We start from the raw sequence: 20,408 nt of genomic DNA, 5'->3' as shown, positions 1-20,408 counted from the left end.
TGGTTGTTTTTATATTGTGTATAGAAGAGAAAACGGGCTACCTGCATGTATACGGCGCATGCGATTTGGGGTTACACTTTAATTTGAACAGGCGTCTCTACTCCGATCTCATCGACAAAAGGCAAAAATATTTCTGCGTTAATTGGCTATTCATCTGGGATTTGCGATTCCGGGGCGAAGCTCCCTCGCCATTGCTACTCTATTTTTCTTTGCCACTCACGAGTGTGGCAGAGCAAAAAAAAAAGAAAGGAAAGGGATAGAAATATGACATAGATACTCCCAAATACATTTGTACTTTTTTCACTACTAAGGCCACAATAGTATATGCAGGCTGCAATGCAGAAGTTTTTTAATTGCACCGCCACCGGAACATAGCGCTCTCAAGCTACAGCTCTGAGACGAATGACCATCACAGTCCAGCTAACATTGACACGAAATCCAAGTCGGGCATCATTCTACTCAGGCTGCTATACCCAGGCGACGAATGCACCCGAACCCATTCACCCATTTGACTCGATTCCTGCTTTCCTGCTTTTGCCAATGGACCATTTCTTGCCCGTGTCTGGCGAAGAAGAGTTCACTTGACTTGGATTTTGTCTATTATCGGTTACTTTGAACTTCCTATCTTCTGATCCAAGCGCCCGGTGGTACGGAGTACGGAGTACTGGTTTCCTGGATTGGTGATTGGCTACATAGGTTATGTCTTACATTGCGAGCGAGCGCCTGGGGCGAGTGGAGAGGTATATGAATGGATACCTCTAGGTTTTGTGCCCGGTTGCCGTAACCGTGCAGTGTGCCCAACCCGGAAAGGTTCTAGAAGGATAGCTGGTCGATAGTCGAATGCACGAACACCTGGTGTTTCAAACCCTGTTCGTATGACGTACAAGGGTGCGTAAAGTGGAGAGAATAATATTACAACATATTACTCCGTATGTTTTTGTTATTATATACATCTCGATCGGCCTAGAACTTCCTGAAACGGAAGAAAATACGTGGGACTCCATAGAGCCCGGGTACTAAAGCCAGGAGCCTAAATAGAAAGCGATAGTTCTAGGAGTAGCATATACTGCGCCCCGATCGATGTCTTGTTCCTATGTACATAGGAATCTGTGATGTGAGCAGTCATATTCAAGGGAACACAGAAATAGTAAGGAATGTTTCTCGATGTTTACTCTCCTTTGATGGGGTAAAATCCCCGGGACCCGCATTCCATTCTGACTGTCTCGCATGGCTTAGACTCGAAGACCATCCATCTCGATTTTAACATCGCAACATATACGGAGTAAGCGGCGGCGAACCACTCCCACGGGTTTACAGATCGGCTGGTCACATACTTTGGTATCTATTTTCTGCTGGAATGTGTCAGTGTCTAGATTCTCAAACCATGCCTTTCTGACGCAGACTGTATTGAAAATGGTGTGATAGAATTACTAGGGTGTGTATGCCCCTACACCGCACTTTCCACACACCCTATCAGGCACCCGGGAGACTGGCTTGTGAATTGATTTGAAATAGGTTAGTAAAGGTGAAGGTTAAGGTAAAATTCGGGCATCTGGGCGACTACGGGTATACAGCATACACCCTAAAGGATTGTATAGACAAAATACCTTGAATCATGGGAGTCTAGGTTGGGCGAGCACAGCCACACTGCTCCAGAGCCCCATAGATCACAGTTCATGCCGGCATCTAGCCTTAAAAAGTGATGCAAGGGGTAGCATAGCGTATTACCTTGAACCGGGATGGCTGATCGTGGAGATTTATAAATAATGAATTCATTTTTGATTTCTCTGTTTGAATTGTACTCTACTTGAATTGAATTGTTACGCAACAGCCACTGCCGAGACGCATAATACAAATGTGTCGCGCCTGACAGGTGCAGGCATGCAGCCCGGCTAGAGGATCGGCAGGGCGGACATATGTGATAACTATGTAGTTAACTAGTGGGTTAAATGAACCTAGCGGTCTGGTTGCTACATAGACAGATGACCTTTGCCCGATACATGCCCAGGGCAGACTTGAATTGGTTATTTCCTAGTCTGTATGCTATTGGTGGCTTTATGTACGAATTGATCCTCTATGTGACTTTTCCCCCTTTGCTATTTCCTATTCAGAGAACAAGAGAACAAGAGAAAGAGAGAAAATCAAGTATTAGCTTCTAAGCTTGTAGCTCTAGCGTGTACGTGTCGGTCAGCACTATGTTGATTTTCTAAAAATGTTCTTAAATATGTCAACGTATAGGATCTGGCAATCCGATCGTAGATCTTCTACCGTATTTCTTTTCAACACCATCGTCACCGCCGCTACTCTGCCTCCATGCCAGACACTCTAAGCCCAGGGTGAGCCTTTACACCTTACACCCTACACCCGGGTTCGCTTTCGTAGGCAGCGAGATGATCAGACCAAACCTGAATCCTTTTGGCTTATAAGACTTGCTTCCTCCTCTTCCCAAAAGCTATCAAATTTCCACTCTTCAAGCTCATAGATCGCTCCTTGACTTCTTCTGCTGGAATCTGCACCGGCAATCATCCCACTAGTCTCTTTTACATTACCATTGAGTAGCTTCCCTAGCTACTAATCCTACCAATCCAATTTATTCCCTCCTCCCTCAAAGTCGTGTTCACCGCCGCTTTCAAACCCAATTTCCGTGATTAAGCGCCAAAATGAGCTCCAACAAGTAAGTCGGCTAGTTTGATAGCATATACCGTCGATATCCGCATTTCCCCCGATATATCCAATTTTCACAGTTGTCATTGATATTATTCCAAGAATCCAATTATCTGTCTTCTCGTCTTATCTGCTAACCATGACTTTCTCTCAGAGGCTCGTCGTCCGACTTCCTCGCGGTTAAAAACTCCGGTACCACTGGCAATGGCACCACTTCCCTCGGCCACAATGACACCTCGCAAATGTCTTCGTTCGCCTCCAACTCCGAGTCGCAGGAAGGAAGCTCATATATGCTCGACAGGTGGGCGGAAGCACCCCCCTCGTCGGAGCCGTGGTCATCAGTCAAAGCCACCTATTTTCCCAAACGTTAGGTTTTGATCGTCGATATTCGTTAAGATTGGGTCTTGTATCAGAGTATTATATGTACAAGGGTTTCCGGGGGAGCTTGGTGGCGAACGAGATCAGGTCTCTGTTTCATCTTTTTGGTTTGGGGCGCTAGGTACTTATTAGAAGGGAAGCTTGGAAAGACTTGGGTAGACTAACGGTTTGGGGGGAGTGGGGCTCTGGGGTTGTCTTGCTGATCATCTGTCACTTGTTGATTTTTGTTTCGTTTTCGTTCTCTTTGGCTTTGTTCTCTGTTTTTTTTTTCCCTACGCGCACATGGGGCATATTACGGGGCATAGATAAATTATATTTGGGTTTGCGTTCTTTTTTACTTTCACTTTACTTCCCCGATCTAGACAAGGCGATTGTAGTCGGATACTGCACGGTTTGTTATAGCTTTATCATTCTGTAACACCAGGCTAGATATGAGATATTACTTTGTGTACATATCTTGGTAAAAATTTTCAGCGAATTAACAAAGCAACTCGAAGTCGTTCAACCTCGCATTGAAACTTTGGATGAGCCATGGTAGATAAGAGGCTCTCGGTCTGTGCCGTTCCCCACTTGATCCAGTAACTCTATGGGTACGGAGTACTCCGTTCACAGCTACTCCGTACTGCAGTCAGTAACATTTCCCTCTATTTTTTTGGTACGTTTTTTTCTCCCTCTCCAACCCGTTTTATGCGTAATTGCTTGTATCCAAAGAACGGATATCTGTTTCCTTAATCTGCACTCCTTCTACGCAGCCCCATTTTAGTAAGTCTTGAGACAACCTCCAAATAGCTAATGATCAAAACCAACGGCTGGTGAAGGGACAAACGATGATGCATAGTGGCGACTATCACCACCAGTTGCCCAAGTATCATGGGATCCCTGGGCAAATGGCAAAAGTACACTCGGGAGGGATTGTTATCCGAGCACAAGGCGAGTTGATTGGCACAGGAACGTACAAGAACAAGCTGAACTCGACCTTAATCAAAAGCCTGTTTACATCCAAGCAATTCATATACGGGTTGATTTATCCTGAAGCCCCCCTGCAAAAGTAATCCCTGATGATGCAGGTCCCATGGTTACTTTTCTATCACCTGCTCATGAGTTCCCCCCCAGTTGCCCTGACAAGCTGCTAAGCCCCGAGGATCTTGCTTCACCTTCAGGGGTGTTTATGGTGGGACTTCAGTCTTTTCATTCACTGTATCTCGCCTTCCCAAGCCCCTTACTACTTTCCCCGCTTTTGCTTTCCCAACAAAATATATACCTTTTGATGTACAAAACTCTCCCCGAAATTTCTCAAACACGATGAACGTCATTTGTCCACCCGGGTACGGAATACATAGGTTCCCCAGCTAACCTTCTGCTTTTAACTCCGAGAAACTGATAGCGGGCGAAACCAAGGTTAGTTCGGAGATTTTCACTTCCGTTTGGATTTCATATTCCTAATTGCTGCTCATTACTGGTCAATGGGGGTGAATCTGCCTGCATGATCAGTATTGCCCTCACATAAAATTAAAATTTTTTTTTTTTCATTCTCTTCAATTATGCTACGGTCTCGTCAATGGTCATCTCAATCCCATTGATTTCCGTTTCGCTTGCCATTTATTATATCTTTCTATATCCACTTTGATGTGATCGTTTAACCATATTCGAACAATAGTGGGTACCGACGTCACGGTGAACCCAACTTCCCAATTCAATCCAGACTCTACGAAATACATAGATTTGCCGATGATCTGCGCTAAAGCAAAGCCACATTTGAGGAGGCTGCTAATAAGATGATACGAAATGCTTTTATTACTTTCAAATCACTGCCTCCTTTAACCTCCCCCCCCCCCCCCCCCCCCCCCCCCCCCCTCCTTCCCCGCCCGGAATGTCCAAAGTATGCAATAGTTGTATAACCCCCTCGATATGTATACTACAAGAGTCATATTTCTATTCTCTGGCGAGTTAGAATAAAGAACCGGCCTCATAAGCATAAAATGCCCACGGTTGAATACATATGCCTTTGAATTGTAAGAGTGTAAGAGCTGTTATTGGTCCCGCCTTATTACACCTACTCCGCACCCAGTTCGCATCCAAGACGAGGCAACAAGGTGACCGCCTCACTACCATTCTCTTTCTTGGTTGGGCCGAAGTACCTAGGTACTCAAAACCCTTTAGTAATCCCCTTCGACCAACCCCGGGACTGTCATCCTGTGATTTTTCCACCTCAGGAACGGTTTCTTAGTGCAAAAAGCCAGCAAACCGGACTCGTTTAGACCCAAGCTCGCTCTCTCCCGCAATTTGGGGTTGGGTTTATTTCTTTTATTTAAAATTTATTTGGATTTTATTTTATTGTATGTATTATCTAATTGATGCCCGGGTGAAGGTTGAGGCGCAGGCCCAGGAAATATGTACTTAAGCATCTCGTCTCCTCGATGAAACTTGTTCTTTTACTCACGCCCAATAGCCATTCTCTATGCTCTGACCCCATTTACCTCCTCAAGGAGACCTGTTCACTATGAATCCCCCTTTCAATGATGATGATGATGAGATCGATGAGATCATGCAGTGGCCAGGAGCTCCTGGGTCCTTTACCTCCTCCGAGGGGTTTACCGGCACGGATAATGATCGAGTGGGTGCCCATCCGGAGATCGAAGCTCCATGATACTAATTCTTGACCAGGGTTATGGATATTATCCTCCGGGAACCTACTCCTCCGCCGACGTGACGAGCTTTACGAGTTCGGTGGCCTTCCAACAGGATTCCGGATGGATGAACCCCGAGCCCATTAGTCAAGTGCCAGAACCTCCACAACAATTTGATAGTGATCTGGCCGAAATTGATCTGAGATTTAGGGAGGACGAAAATATCCCTCAAACCCTAGCAGATGATCTAGGAAGTTCAACTATAACTCAGAGACCAGCAGATGATCTAAGAAGTGAGAGCACTGCTCATCCCTCGGGAAGGTTGGATCAGAGAACGATCGGAATACCAAACCCCACACCCTTTTCTCTGCAACCTTCGCTTGAAGGTGTCATGAACCAGGTGTTCAACATCTGCAGAGATCTCATGTCAGACCAGACATGTAGCCCTGATCAAATTTATCAAGCGTTGCAGCACCTTGACACGATCAAAAACTTCTTGCATACAAAGCTCCCAGCACGCACTATTTCATCAGTTGGGTCCTCAGAAAAAGGCAGAGAATCGTATCGATGTTGGATATGTGATTCTCAGACGGAAAAAACAACCTTTCGAGCTTTTGGTACCTTCAAGAGACATTTGATTGGGCATGATATATTTGAATTTGAGTGGCGCTGTACTGAGGGCTGCAACACAATCCTCCACCGGCGGGATAGGATGCGTAGCCATCTTATTCACAGACACAACAAATCCGGGCTGACCCCGGCTGATGTGGAGGCAACTCGGGAGAGATATGACCCTCCAAAAAACTGTCCCCTTTGCCTCCATGTGACACCTTCTTGGCCTGTCTATTTCGATCACATTAAGGGCCACTGTCTCATTTCCCCTGGCTCAGGGAATGCCTCTATCAAGGGCGATCGTTCCGATCGCGGTGACAATGGTGGCCGGAGCGGCGGAAACGGCAATGGCCATGGTCATGGCTCTTCTTTGGCTGGACCCAGCTATTCGAACGGAGGACCGCAGTCGAACCAATCCAATAACCGGACTGGGGGGACTCCTTATCACAGCGCGAGCTTTGGAGGCTTCAGAAGCAGGAACAATACGCTTCCTGGTCCCATATCGCACTCTGCGTCTGACGACCAGCTTAACAGCAGCCGTCGTCAAAGCGCCACTGATGCCATTGAACAAATTTCAATTGAAGACTTACTTGACTCCTCTCATGGGTCCAGGGCTCACCTCCCCAGAGGCAATGGGCAGCCCAATAACCTACGGCCTCCACAAAACCCCCGATTGCCACGAGCTGATCCTTCGTTCAAGCGCAAGCGCCGGGACAAACAAAAGGAGCCAACAGAAGAGGAGGCCACTAGCCCGAACAAATGCAGACGATGCGATCATAACATGGCCAAATGTCCACACTGCAAATCTGTTCTTAGTTGCCACAAATGTGGTGACGTGCCCAGGAGTGCTATCCAAGTTGGAGCTTCCTCGACAATGCCTGTGCAATCCCTAACAGATTCAACTTCTACCATCATCAGTTTGGACCAGTCTTACCTTAACAGCCCTGAACCATTGGCGAACTTTGCAATGCCTCAGAACATGCCCACTCAACTGCCTGCTTACTACACTCCCAGCGAAATGATGCAGTTCTTCAACTCGCAATCATTTGACATGACCAACACATTCATGGATGATGCATCCTCAAATGATCCTTTTATCAGGATGGCAAGGGTTGACGAAAGCCACCCATCTCTAAATGATCTCGGCGACAAGATCCAAGAGTCGCCTATGTTTGAAAGTGACACCAGGTTACTTCGCAGCATTGGACTCAGCACATTGATTGACCCGCTCTCTGTCAAAAGACAAACCAAGCAAGAAAAAGCGAAACCCTCCGGTGGTCCGGCTCCAGGATTATACACAGATCTAGCTTTCAGAAACAATGGACCTTCGCCCATTCCAGAAGCTCCCCAGCTGGTATTCACTTGCCAATGCCCATGTGTAACACTCCCATCCGTCGACTATGAAGCCCACACAAGCCTCCAGTTATCGGCCAACGACCGCGTCGAGATGACATTCAAGATGTCCCCGGCGCGCGAATCCAGCCATCCCCTCCGCACCCGAGTACGAGTCTTCGTGAAGCTATTTAGTCTCCGCGCATCTGCAGCGAAGTCAAATACCAAGAAACAGAGGACTCACTCCATCACATCTGAAACTACCGACGAGGACGTTGAGTCTGATACCGATTCAGAGCAAGAGCTCACTCCCACGTCGCCTTCTGGCTCCGAAATAACGCCACTCCTCTACTGGACCGAGGATGAGGATGTGCAAGACTGGTCATTCAGCTTTGACATCAAATCGGCTATACTGAAACTCGCCCAGTGGACCAGCGGCATAGATGCCGATACGTGCCAGAAACTACTCCTCTCCGATCCTGGCCATATACTGGACTTGGTGTCTATGTATGTTGTGTACAAGTTCAAGATATCTTGGTTGTTGATGGGTCGGAATGGGCTCAGTTTGTTTTTGAGCATCTAAAAGCACCCTATTACACCTACTTATGCCCCATACCTCCACACTTTCTACCCTTATGCTTGATACCCTCTACGACCTAAGTCTATGACCTTCAAAAGATTTACCCAATTTCTTTCCTATCTTTTTTTCTATTATTGCATTATCGCGCTATATTCTACATAAAACCCTCCTGTACAAGTCTGTATACTACATGATTGGGTATCAACTTCCAGGAGATACATAATGTCAAGCGTTTATGAAGGCGGCATACTACTTACACGACATTTCACGAATCACAAGATTGGACCCGGAACGAAAATATGATTCATGCGTTGTAAAGCTCTTCCCAGTCTCGGTGTTAGGCAACTGCCACTCAACTGCCACTGTAGCGCCTTTCAAGAATCGGTCAGCGCCTTGCCCAGTGTAGCCTTGATTATCGGCCTTACTTGCACTGCCCCCGTCAGGTGTCTGTATTCTGTAGTCTGCCTTGGGCAGGCAATACACAAAAGTGACAAGCTCTCTATACAAGTTGAGTGTACTCCGTACCCTGCTTCTGTTTGGCAGCAGATATTAGCCTAATACTGATCACGTATTTGAGGCAGGGATATTGCATTGCATAGCCTCGAATGTACGGAGTAGCTTGAGCACAGATGTAATAGCTACCTGCAGAAATATAAACGTTTTTATATATCGCTTCTCCAATCACCATTGGATAAGCGAGAATATCCTATCCAGCATCTCCATAGCTGCGGCAGCCTCGATCGGAAGGGCACATATCCAGCCGATTTGAAATGTTTCAAGAGCGGGGTGGGCCATGTCGGACCTCGGGTCTAGTCAGGATATAATGACAGAAATCTGGCTGTATGACAACGTATGGACAAAATCAGATATATTGGAATCTCTAACTAACTAAAATGACAAAACCCGCGTTTTCAACAATCTGGGCGGACATAGATGACTAACTGTAATATGCACTTTTGTATGGTATGGATGGTACCATGTGTCACATGATATTCAGGGTATTTTACCCTGTTTCCACCATGTATTCAATCTTAGTATTCGACATATAATCTTGGAGAGATGCCGGAAGGGAGTAGGAGAAATCGATGTATTTTGAACTATATCGGGATAAGAGAAATGCTATGGCATTTTAGGCAGGAAAAAAAAGCACTCTCGGCCCCCCCTCCATAGTCCACAGTTTGGATTATCTTCTCCCATTGGACTATGGCCAATTCCCGACCCATCATGACCCACCTCGTGTCCACTCTCTCAACCCAAAATCAAAGGCAAGTCGTTCCGGCATTGGAAACCTGCATCGACTGCCAATGACTTGTTTGGTAAATATATGCTCTAATTTATATAATCTCTGCAAGTTGATCCTGTCATGACACGCCAATCTAAGACACGTCGGACACGCTCACTAGGCGGCTGTAAGACGTGTAAACGCCGCCATGTCAAATGCGAACAGAGTCGCCCGGTCTGTCAGACTTGCTCTACACGAGGATTAGTTTGTGAGGGCTTTTCAGAAGAGGTGCATTGGATGCCTGAGAAGAAACTTCGGGGCTCGCAGACATCGTCAAATGACAAACGAGGATATTTGACTAGCCTCGGAATAAGGCGTCATCTATATACCGGTACGCGGCAATCCAACCCTAATCCCTGCGATGTGACTGATCCTAGTATCAGAACAATATAGACGTTCAATGGGGTCTATAATTAGCAAAGGTCTCGTCTCGGGATCTATCGATGCTTCTTTGGAGGAGATTGATTTGAGGTCGCAGGATCCTAGCTTTTTCTCTAAGGATGAAACACAAGTTGGACCTTTCGCAGTGCTGAATTTCACCAATGCATCCTCTTTCAGTGGTGAGGAAGCAAATAATGTTGTAGCAGACTCGATTGAGTCTGGCTATGCACCCGCTGCAGATCATGGCAACCCAGAATTCGGTCTTTCTTCATATCCAGCTGTCGACATTCCGGGCTGTGCAGATGATTTGTTGCAATGGTCAGATTTGTTCAGTATGAGTGATGACTTCCACGGCACTCTCTCTGGTTCTCCCCTCGGTCTTGGAAGTTCTCTAGACTTTTCTCAACTGGATTGTCCAATCACTGCAATGGGTTCAGCATTTGAAGATACCTCGCACCCGCCGCCTTATCTTGCACAGACCCTATCTCCTATAAACATAATGGGAGATGCTTCCTTTTTGCTCAAAAACTTTCAAAAGAACATTGTTCCTCAAATGACCGTCGTTCCTCTTGCTAAGAGCCCATGGAATATTCTGAATGTTCCTACGGCATTAATCACACTGGGAGAACTGACCATCATGGAATCTGAAGATGTCAGCCATGCCCGACAGGCGAATCTTTACAGTCTGCTCGCTTGTTCTGCTGTTTACCTAGCAATGACTTCGTCGGCGGGGACGCTTGGCTCGTGCCCAAGGGATCATTGGATAGCAGTCGCAGAGCAAGCTTATCAGGATGCGAGGAGCCATATAAATATCTCCTTGGTCGATGAATCAGGTGGTTCTAAGAAAGCCAAGTTGAAAGATCAGCTTATGGCGATATATGGGCTAACGGAATATGCGGTAAGTTCTATCGTTCTTTAGGATGTGAGCTGCATACTAAAGTGGCTTAGATATTCTCCGGTAATTACTTAGATGCCCGAAAATATCTTATTGACGCGGAACGTCTTCTGCGTTTTCGTGGATTGGCCAAACGCAAGATATCTCAGAAACTCCGCCTTCTGTTCAATATCTACGCATGGCTCCGCCTTGTGGGAGAAAGCACATACGTCTTGCACAGCTATGTTCCATCGGACTCATTCATTGATAGCCTTAACACCAATTGCCAGGTTCAAACACCACCTGCTGGTGAACGTTCCACGGCAGAAATTCACTCGCGCTGTCGTCGAATAGACGACTTTCTCTATTTCGAGAACTCAGAAGGCGATCTCAATATTGATAAACCGAAGGACCGCAGATTGGACATTCCCGATATTCACTTGCAAGACTCACGAATATCAGTTGAAAGTCTCTGCCAACAGGTCTATGGTATCCCCGAGACAATGCTGAGTTTGGTCTCACAAACCACTCGGCTCGCGAATGTCATAGAGACCTTGCGGAATGCACAGAATTCACTATTTCAAATTAGCGACCATGTTTTAAGGACTTTGGAGCGACGAAGTACACGTCTTGAAAACGTGGTCAACACTTTTAGAAACCGTGAATTGGCTGCGAGTCTTGGCGAAGACCAAGCCTCGCCATATAAACTCATGGTTCAGGCCTTGAACTCCGCTCTTGTTATATTCTTCTACAGAAGAGTGCGACAGGTCCATCCAGCAATATTGGGTGGTCATGTTGACCACGTTATCGCCACTTTGGAGGCTTGGCTATCACTTATCAAGGATGGAAGTCCAGTTGGTCCTGGGACTTTGTGGCCCATTTTCATCGCTGGATGCGAGGCTACTACGATATCACAACGAGACGCTATCCTATATATAGTGGATCAAGCAGGAACTAAGAGTGGGCTTCAACCTTTCAGGACCGCTAAAGATATCATGTCTGAAGTTTGGAGGAGACAAGATGAACAGCAGGCGGCTAATCTTGGTGACCCTCTCCCGACTTGGATGGATGTTTTGAAAATGCAAAAACTCTGGCCCATGTTCTGTTGACTGCAGCGTCTCGGTCATTGCATTTATAGATGTTTCGAACCAATTATGATTCACCCGATCTTACAGACGACTCCCAAGCTTCCTCTGCTCCTTAGCCAGCACATCTACCATCTCGCAAACCTTCTGAGCAGCCCCATAGCTAAACACGTATCCAAGACCGCCAAACCCATAAGCATGCACAACGTTTCCCTCGGTCTCAAGGCGATATCCACCCTTCCTCCCAGGCCGAAAAGCAACAATATCCCTCTTCACATCGCGCTTCAGATCAACGGAATCAAAACTACCTTCCGAAAGCTTCTTCGTCCGCCGAAGAATATCATCCCGCAGATCTTCATCCACTTCCCGCGAAAAGTTCCCCGGCTGGCTGATACCACCCATAATAGCACTACCACTATACATGCGCGGGATGACATACGTATAATGCGAGCCCTGGTGCATGGATAGCTCGTCGAAATCAGTTTCCACAATCATGGTCTGTCCGCGAATAGCTACCATGTCCTTGTCGTTTGCAAGTTCGGTGGCGCCTAGTCCCGATGCGTGGACAATCAATTTACAGCCCGTGATTTTCTTGGCTTCTTGCATGGTCTGAATGGTCTTTCGAATAAACTCCACTCCACGAGCTTCGAGCTCTTTCTTGATCCAAGGGAGGAACACGGCTGGGTTGACTGTTATGGACTGATATGTGAAACCTATCTTCGAGCCTTCTGGCAGATCTCTCGTCGGAATCTTTTGATATCGTGGTACAAGCTTCTTGTACCAGATACTCGAATCATTCTCTCTGTCATCGTAGTATTCGGTTGCTTTCACCACCTGTTTCACGATATCAGTATTGCACAATAGAAAGATACTTGTGGAATGTTAAGCCTTACCTGAACTCCGCTAGTCGGATCCCTATATGCAAGAGCCCAATAATATTTGAAGGTTTCTACCTGGAGAGGCTCGCCACCTACGTCTGGGTGGGGGAAGATTGCTGCGCCAGCCCTAATGATGATATTAGCGATTGCATCCTAGATGCATACCGAAGGGATGGGATACCAAGGGCTTGCCCATTCTATACTTTCATCACCAGGTAGGTCACGAGCGACTATCGTCACCTTGTAGCCGACATCTGTCAGTGTGAGGGCGGATAGAAGGCCGATGATCCCAGAGCCGATGATTGCAACTTCCATTTTGCTGAGGCACGATATTAATTTCAATATTTCTTCGGAAAGTTGAGAGAGTGAAACGAAATGCTACAGCTTAAATTCATTGGACTTCAACTTATAGTATTGTCATGGAGCTTGCGGAACGACTTGCACATTTTCTATCCTCGCGGTAAGGGGTCTGTTCGCCTTTACATTATCCACACTATCTTCTCTATACCCTTTTTCGTGGAGTCTGCCTCTACCCACCCAGCTGGCTAATTACATGGATGTACGGAGTACATACATACATGTACTCTGTATCTAGAGAATGGAAAATGGAATAGAAAAAAAAAGTGATATCCTAATACACCGTAGAAAAAAGAGAAAAAGCGAAAAAAAAATAATCAGAACCAGAACTAGCAAGATGATCTCGTGAGAACGACCTCCCTAGTTCGACGTTTCGTTGCAGCCATTCCATTCTCCAATCACTCCACCTGAGCATGAGAAAGCAACCATAAAAGAATATGGAAAAACAACGCCTCTCCGATCTGAAGAAACCTCACCACCATGATCCGTAGCAAGATGCTTTAGGGACACCACCAGAAACAATTTGACGCGTGGTTCCCAAGCAACATAACGGTGCGTTTCTTAGTCTTGACGGCTACGCTTCGCGCCGTGGGGGTTCCAGGAACCTCCGTCGGAGCCACCAGTCTGATTGTTAGGGTTGTAGTAGCCCTGATTAAATCCGGGGTTGGGACCCTGGAAACCTTGTTGTCCTAGAATATGGTCAGCATCAAAGAACGAAAAGAATAGCCATAACCAGTATGTATATCGTCATCACTTACCTTGCATCGGCATATTGCCTCCCATACCGGCTCCCATGCCGCCGCCCATCATGGGGTTCATACCAGCCATCGGGTTCATGCCCATGCCACCCATGGGGGGAGTCATACCAGGCATACCCATCATGTTCGGACCGCCGCCCATGGTGTTTCCACCACGACCGCCGCGCATACCAGCACCGCCACGCATACCGCCCATCATGTTGCCGCGGTTGTTGAATCCGTAGTTCTGCATGCCGCCCATCGGGGCACCCTGGAAGCCACCCATCATGGGGTTGGGCGCGCCACCACCTTGGAATCCACCCATGGGATTGAAGTTGTTGCGGTTGTTAAAGTTGTTGTTCATGTTACCACCCATGCCGCGGTTATTGAAGCCGCCTCGGCCGCGGAATCCGCCACCGGCGTGGTTGTTCATGCCGTAGTTGGGGTTGCCACCGGTGCTGTGGGCTGCGCCGCCGCCGCGACCGCCAGCATTGCGCATCGGGGTATCCTTGGGGAGAGTCTTGAACGGGTTTTGGTGGGGGCTGGTGTAGTGCACGGTGTGCTTGCGCGCGGGGCTACTATTGCTTTCGATGTTGTGCTTAGTCGCGGTCGCTGCCTGCGCAGTGGTGAACTCGACAAACGCTTGACTGTTAGGGTTTAGAATGTTAGTATCGATTTTTGATATAAACTCTTCTTTGCGACCGAGTAAATAATGTTCTTACCCCTTGCTCTTGCCGTTAACTTTATGCTCGCTGAAGGTCACATCCTTCAGCTGATTCTCAACTCCGGCCTGGTTCACCCAGCCTCGAATGTCGTCATCGGTTGTCCACCAGGATAGATCCGAGATCAGCAAAGCAGTTGTAGCATCTGGATCCACGGATTGGTCCTCGTATTCCTTTCGCTTGACTCCCTGAGGGGGTGCAGGCAGACCATGGTGGGATGTCTGCTGCTGAGGGGCCGACTGAGTTGCATTGTTGTTCACCTGCTGGGCCTGAGCGGGAGCAGCGTTCTCTTGCTTGACGGTGTTGGACGATTCAGTGCTGGGCTCAGGCTGATTCTCGGGAGCATCCAGAACGAGCTCAGAATCATCCTGCTTGAATTCTCCAGGCTCATTGGTATTGTAAGTACCATCGCCGTAGATGTCAATATCGAAGTTATCGTCGTCGATAGCCATTGCGAACTAAATTAGTATCCTCTTCAGGGGATTGGACCTCAAAGAAATGATTGAAATTGCCTGAGTATCTGATGTTTCGATAGTACAGGCCCTTCTTCTTGATCCTTTCCGCTTCTGAGCAAGTCAAGAAAAGTGCATGTCTGCAAATACAAGCCACCAATTAGTATTAAGAAAAACAACATGAAAAAAAGCGCGATTAGTGTAGGGGTATGACGATTCCCGTATTAGCTCCCAGCAGCCCGTTGGATGTAAGTCCTCACAGGTAAAGCGGACGGAAAATTGGCCAAGCCCCCGAAGGGTAACATAGGAAGAACAGACATGAAAACAAAGAGGCCAGACAATACGTACAATCCGAAGCGAAGAAAGCGCTTCCGGGAGAAACAAGACTTGCGCGAGCTGCAGACGCGGTGTACAGAGAATGGGAATCAGGTTGTTCCGCGAATATTCGGATACAGTAGAAAGAGGAAAAGGAGAAGAAGAGAAGGTTGCCACAGACAGGCAACTAATAACGAATGGTGGATGGGGGGAAGATAACAGGAGTCGGGCAGTGAGAAGCAAGGGAAGGGAGCTCTTTTGGGGGGGGGTATAAACGCAATCGCCGAGAAAGAGATCTGCTCAATCACACGCCGCGTATTTAGTTCGAGTTCGCCAGGGACCTTAGACAATAAGAAACTGGAACGGGAAGGCGATGAGCGATGAGCGACGATGAGGTCGGCGAACGACACGACTGGCCAGACCTTGGAGCTGGAACAAATATTATCCGTCCGCCCCGGGCTCCATAGAGGCCAATTGGTCATTTCCGGAGAAACCACCTGTTCTTCTTCAATTGTCGCGACTTCTTTTCCCTTCAAAAGCCTTCAAGATCGGTTTTCATTTTTCTCATAATTCTTCTTGTTCGCCACCATGTCTGAGACTTTCCAAGAACTTGCCGATATCCCTAAGGACTTCATCCGGGAGGGTTCCCAATTTGTTCGCCGCTGCACCAAGCGTATGTTGATCGGCAGTCTTTCGTGAGTTCATAACACGCTGACTCTTTCAATAGCCGACAAGCGTGAATTCATCAAGATCAGCCAGGCTGTTGGCATGGGTTTCCTTGTTATGGTATGTACCATTGTGATGACCCCTGGATCGTATTGCAAGGCGGAATAACTGACACCGCCGATAGGGAGCCATTGGCTACTTCGTTAAGCTCAGTATGTGTTCCAAAATGCGGATTTTAGTCTGCATATGCAGGTTTAATGTATTGTTGTACTAACCTGCTTGTTGCAGTTCACATTCCCGTCAACCAGGTCCTGGTCGGTGGCGCCTAAGGGAGAGACGCTCCCAGGAGATGTCCAGATCCATCTGACATGTTAAGAGAGATGGGAAAAGAGTTGACACAATGGGGACCCTCCAAATGGGAAGAGATGGAGAACGATAAGAGGCGTTATCGCGCAAATACCCCGATCAATGACACCGCTCCATCATCTCGACTGCAGCGATCTTACCTACCCCGCGGGACCACCTAAGGTCCCAAACAACCTGGACTGCGAGCTCTTCGGTGCTGGAAAGCACCCACTTTTCCTTTTTATGTTTTGAATTTCCGTGGCAACACCATCAGTCACTTGGCGCTTTTTTTGGCGAGCGATAGGAGGCAGAGCATCGCTATCTATGAGATACCACCCTTTTTCGCATCCTGTATCAATAGGGATCCTTGTTTTACTTAATCCACACCCTTCAAGCTTTATTTCCCTTTACAATTTCTTGATATAGGCCTTATGAACATCCCGGCATCATATCTACAGCGGTGGACAGGACGGAATGATGTATTGCAGTTCGCCAAAGAAATGTGCATCGAGTATGTATTGCGCAAAGATACATTAATGAAGACCACCAGGATGTGCAAAATCAAAAGCTAACTGGGAATGCTTTTGTGCTTTTGTTGGACGAACATTCATCCTTCTACCATATTGTATCTTCTGCTTCCTGATCACCAACCCATCGACGAACAGGCCGACTGCGCAATGGACGCCGGGGTCGACCGTGTGGTGCATTCTCGCGATATTCGTCGAACTCAGGGATGTATCGTAGTCTGTCGTCATAATTCTTGCCGACCGGTGGATCTCCCTCGTCTTTAGCGGCACCGGCATTCCAAGAATGCACAGTACAAGTACCAGTAGACAAGCCCCAGCCGTTCCAGGAAGTTGCTGAATATAGGGTTAGCAATGGCTATAAAACTAATGTTCCGGGGTATAGTTCTTACCTGCTAGTACCGGCGCACTCGGGTGCCAGCTCGCATCGCGAACGCATGTCCTCCACAACATCTCCCCGCTCATCTCATATGCTGTAGCATAGGCATCTGGATCGCGCGGTCGGGAGTTAAGTGTAGCTTGACCAACGTCAATGGTGCCGGCTAGCGTGGCATCCAAGTTGTACACATAAACCTTGCCATCCTCACTCCCGCTGTAAACATAGCGCGAGTTTGTGCTTCCCGGTGGCGAGAAGTGGCAGCGGATCAAGGTCTTCAGGACTCGGTGGCCCCGATATGTAACAACAGAGCAGTCATTCTTGGCGTTTCTGCGGTACTGGTCTGGATACTGCTCGAAGCGGTAATCGAAGCCGGTTGTGTAGTCGACGGGGTCGATGTTTTCGATATCGGCGGATGTCATCATCTTCCGCAGATCCCAAAGCTTCATCGTTTGGTCTTTGCTATTTGACAGGACATATCGGCCGTCGCCTTTGCTGTCAACGTATGTTAGTCCCTCGGTGTGGCCCATAAAAGCGCCGGCTTCGCGCCCATCGCCCATTGACCGCCGGTCCCAAACCCTAATTGTCGTGTCATCTGACCCAGAGTACAGGATATGTGGCGATGATGTGTCGCCGTAACACACAGCATTGACATGATGTTGATGCCGATCTCGTAGGTTTAGAACTGGCTGTCGTGTTTCCAAATCATAAACGATGACCGAGTCTTCTGATGTGCCGGCGACAACCTCACGTCCATCTCCAGAGAATCGAAGAGACCAAATCTATTAAAGATGCACCACGTTAACCATTGAAGTCACAATTAAAGCATCAGTATACATACCCCGAAGTGTGAACTACCCCAGCTCCGCCTTCTCCTTTGGCCCGGTGGAGTAGATAAGTCTAGAACCGTAGGATCCGAATTGTCCTCTGGGTCTGTGGTGGCCATGTATGCCTGACTTCGTATTGAACTGTAGACAAGGAAGCGGTTGTCGGGGCTCAACGTCGCATCGGTGATAGTCCACTGGCCGAATGGATAATCAACGGTTTTGTAGTATTTCCAGTCGTACGGATTGGATGTGTCGTACATTCGAACTTTGAAGTCTTGTGCGCAGCAAAAAAAGAAATTGCCATCGTCAGAGAACTGGCCTGAATAGCTTCGCGTGTCATAGTGAATGATCTTGTCCGCAACTGAACTTGGAATGAGGCCCTATTAGGTGCCAAACGCATGCGTTAGTCCCTCTCGCTATTATAATCTTCGCGTGCCGACTATACACTTGGCCTACCTGAGAGATAGATTGGCCCGCTCTTTTCTGCACTCCATCCGTATCAATGCCTAGTTCTCGCCACATCAGGCTGGTCGCTATAGATTTCTTGCGCTGCCTGAGCCGGTCGCCGTAGAATTGGTCAGTTCCGAAATGACCTTCGCCCATCAACTTCTTGCCCTCCGGGTTAGGAACCGGTGGCAGTTTGAGGGCTTCCGCGGATCGCCTGGCTCGGAGGCGGTTTCGGAATATGGGCATGAAATCTTCGTCGCTTAGGTCGTCCTCATTTTCCAGCTGCTCTTGCTCTTCTCCCATGCCAGTCGGCCAACCGTTGGCTTGGAGGATATGTTGTAAACCACTGGATGCAAGCAACTCGAATAATCGGGAAGCCGGTACTGTAATTTGTGAGCTATTGTAATGATAGTACCTTTCGGGAATTTCCAGCACAACGTACCACGATGGTGGCCCTCGTTCAGATTATCTGTGTCCTCGCTTTCCGAGCCGTCCGCTGTAAGTTGGATCTGGATGTTTCCGATGCTGATGCGGGTATTGTCTTTCACAACGAAGCGGTTAGTCCATTTGTATAGGATTCTGAGGGCCTAGATTTTAGTCCTACCACTTGCAATCCCCGAGCCCATTTGTTGATCTTCATTGGATATGTCATCCTCCCATGCGCCATCGTGCTCGGACGGCTCTACCGCGGGGTGGTAATCGGTATCCAACTCGTCGTCCTCCAGCCATTCGCGGGCGGGATGCCAGGTCCCCTCTGAGCCCCTTGGAGATTCTCTCCCATTATCAGTTGTCCTTGAACTCATAGTGTATAGTTATGGAAGTGGCAGATGAGGAGACATGGTGCTTATCGATACATAGATAAGTTCCGGTCTCGGTCACGGGCTGGATTTGGGTTATGTCATTCATCGTCTTAACTCCGAGGCTTAAATCCGATGACGGCTTCCAGTATGTAAGGTTGGCTTGAGAATTGTTGCCAAGGTCTTCAAGCACCGCCTTTGTATCCTTGAAGAACAAATATAAAGGGCCATTCCCCCCAAAGACATCTAGGTTAGGACGAATATATAGCGTTGGCGCACTAACGAATGTCTGCAAAGAACATTTCCAGAATATAAAGCCGAAGCATTGGCTTATTCCGAACTTATCCCTTTCGGACTAAGCTTTGCATCTATAAGTTTGCCTCCAGCTGTCTCACCCGCATGGTGTCACCCGCTCCAGCCCTGTAACTTTGGTGCGATTGAATCACATCGTTTCCCGCAAGTAGTAGTACAGTACTCAATTTACCCTTTAAGAACCTAGATGGGCACATTATATGCAGGAAAGCAGAAGCCTATGGTGAATGCATCTTATCATTTGAAGGTAAAAGCACTTCGCTGAAGATATGTTCCTATAGTGGCTAAAGTAAGAGGAAGACCGGTAAGTCGCTTTATAAGACGTTTTGCGTGAGGATCTAATAGCGGTTATTAGTAGGTCATAGGTGTGTATTTAGTTATCATACCTAATAGAACATTTTCTCTTTTCGATCGGGTTTATAGGATAGCGAGGCCATCTTTAATATCCAAGAAAGGCTATATATGCAGAGTGGTTCCTGCAATATGATCTGGCCGTCGGGTGGTCACTAGAATAGCCCTATAAGAAGCAGGTGGATAATAGTCGTTGATCTCAAACTAGATTGGGTCGTTATAGTTATCAAAGATCAACAACCATCTTGTGTTTGTGGAATCAGATAGCCACCGATGTATACGTCCGACAATCTCTTTGCTTTCTAGGAGTTGGGGATGCTGGAGGTGAAAGATAAGGCTTGCGATTGATCGAAAATTATGTTTGAGTGCAGCCTCAGATGCTGCATTCAGCCAAAACACCGAGCTATAATATCTAGACCGCGACTCTGCGTAAGCGATAGTAAGCCGGGTCTTGCCGATACCACCAATCCCACCCAGAACTAGACGC

The 20,408-nt window shown here is 47.6% G+C and overlaps 7 protein-coding genes across 7 annotated transcripts; 4 read left to right on the top strand and 3 right to left on the bottom strand.

Moving 5' to 3' along the window:
• Window positions 1-2,660: 2,660 nt before the first annotated feature.
• N7471_008585 (uncharacterized protein) lies at window positions 2,661-3,035 on the top strand (the record flags this gene model as incomplete). The annotated part of the gene is made up of 2 exons (XM_057281304.1): window positions 2,661-2,674; window positions 2,819-3,035. 2 exons carry the CDS (start codon window positions 2,661-2,663, stop codon window positions 3,033-3,035), a joined length of 231 nt encoding a protein of 76 aa, XP_057135564.1.
• A 2,507-nt stretch (window positions 3,036-5,542) lies between these two features.
• Window positions 5,543-8,196, top strand: N7471_008584 (putative C2H2 zinc finger domain protein; the record flags this gene model as incomplete). The annotated part of the gene is made up of 2 exons (XM_057281303.1): window positions 5,543-5,656; window positions 5,707-8,196. The coding sequence occupies 2 exons, from the start codon at window positions 5,543-5,545 to the stop codon at window positions 8,194-8,196; spliced, it is 2,604 nt and encodes an 867-aa protein (XP_057135563.1).
• A 1,360-nt stretch (window positions 8,197-9,556) lies between these two features.
• N7471_008583 (Zn(II)2Cys6 transcription factor) lies at window positions 9,557-11,839 on the top strand (the record flags this gene model as incomplete). Its single annotated transcript, XM_057281302.1, has 3 exons — window positions 9,557-9,806; window positions 9,853-10,754; window positions 10,805-11,839. The coding sequence occupies 3 exons, from the start codon at window positions 9,557-9,559 to the stop codon at window positions 11,837-11,839; spliced, it is 2,187 nt and encodes a 728-aa protein (XP_057135562.1).
• A 60-nt stretch (window positions 11,840-11,899) lies between these two features.
• Window positions 11,900-13,008, bottom strand: N7471_008582 (FAD-dependent oxidoreductase; the record flags this gene model as incomplete). The annotated part of the gene is made up of 3 exons (XM_057281301.1): window positions 11,900-12,649; window positions 12,709-12,820; window positions 12,875-13,008. The coding sequence occupies 3 exons, from the start codon at window positions 13,006-13,008 to the stop codon at window positions 11,900-11,902; spliced, it is 996 nt and encodes a 331-aa protein (XP_057135561.1).
• A 603-nt stretch (window positions 13,009-13,611) lies between these two features.
• On the bottom strand, window positions 13,612-14,961 carry N7471_008581 (uncharacterized protein; the record flags this gene model as incomplete). Its single annotated transcript, XM_057281300.1, has 3 exons — window positions 13,612-13,739; window positions 13,809-14,434; window positions 14,510-14,961. The coding sequence occupies 3 exons, from the start codon at window positions 14,959-14,961 to the stop codon at window positions 13,612-13,614; spliced, it is 1,206 nt and encodes a 401-aa protein (XP_057135560.1).
• Window positions 14,962-15,864: 903 nt separating this feature from the next.
• N7471_008580 (translocon subunit SSS1) lies at window positions 15,865-16,271 on the top strand (the record flags this gene model as incomplete). The annotated part of the gene is made up of 4 exons (XM_057281299.1): window positions 15,865-15,949; window positions 16,004-16,062; window positions 16,127-16,154; window positions 16,231-16,271. 4 exons carry the CDS (start codon window positions 15,865-15,867, stop codon window positions 16,269-16,271), a joined length of 213 nt encoding a protein of 70 aa, XP_057135559.1.
• Window positions 16,272-16,778: 507 nt separating this feature from the next.
• On the bottom strand, window positions 16,779-19,293 carry N7471_008579 (WD40 repeat domain-containing protein). The gene is made up of 6 exons (XM_057281298.1): window positions 19,066-19,293; window positions 18,904-19,002; window positions 18,471-18,844; window positions 18,029-18,394; window positions 17,204-17,969; window positions 16,779-17,147 (listed from the first exon to the last, which is right to left on the bottom strand). The coding sequence occupies exons 1-6, from the start codon at window positions 19,262-19,264 to the stop codon at window positions 16,903-16,905; spliced, it is 2,049 nt and encodes a 682-aa protein (XP_057135558.1). The 5' UTR covers window positions 19,265-19,293; the 3' UTR covers window positions 16,779-16,902.
• Window positions 19,294-20,408: the final 1,115 nt, after the last annotated feature.

Source organism: Penicillium samsonianum (assembly GCF_028829775.1).
Source record: "Penicillium samsonianum strain IBT 33392 chromosome Unknown utg000004l_segment0_segment0, whole genome shotgun sequence".
Lineage (NCBI taxonomy): Eukaryota > Fungi > Ascomycota > Eurotiomycetes > Eurotiales > Aspergillaceae > Penicillium > Penicillium samsonianum.
This window is presented reverse-complemented; position numbering and strand designations above follow the sequence as displayed.

Bases quoted from the DNA above. Each gene is read 5' to 3' on its own strand.
- N7471_008579 (XM_057281298.1), bottom strand. From the start codon at position 19,264: ATGAGTTCAAGGACAACTGATAATGGGAGAGAATCTCCAAGGGGCTCA. The intron at 17,970-18,028 runs GTATGTATACTG...CATCTTTAATAG, and splicing joins GGGGTAGTTCACACTTCGGG to ATTTGGTCTCTTCGATTCTC. The intron at 17,148-17,203 runs GTAAGAACTATA...CCCTATATTCAG, and splicing joins GAGTGCGCCGGTACTAGCAG to CAACTTCCTGGAACGGCTGG.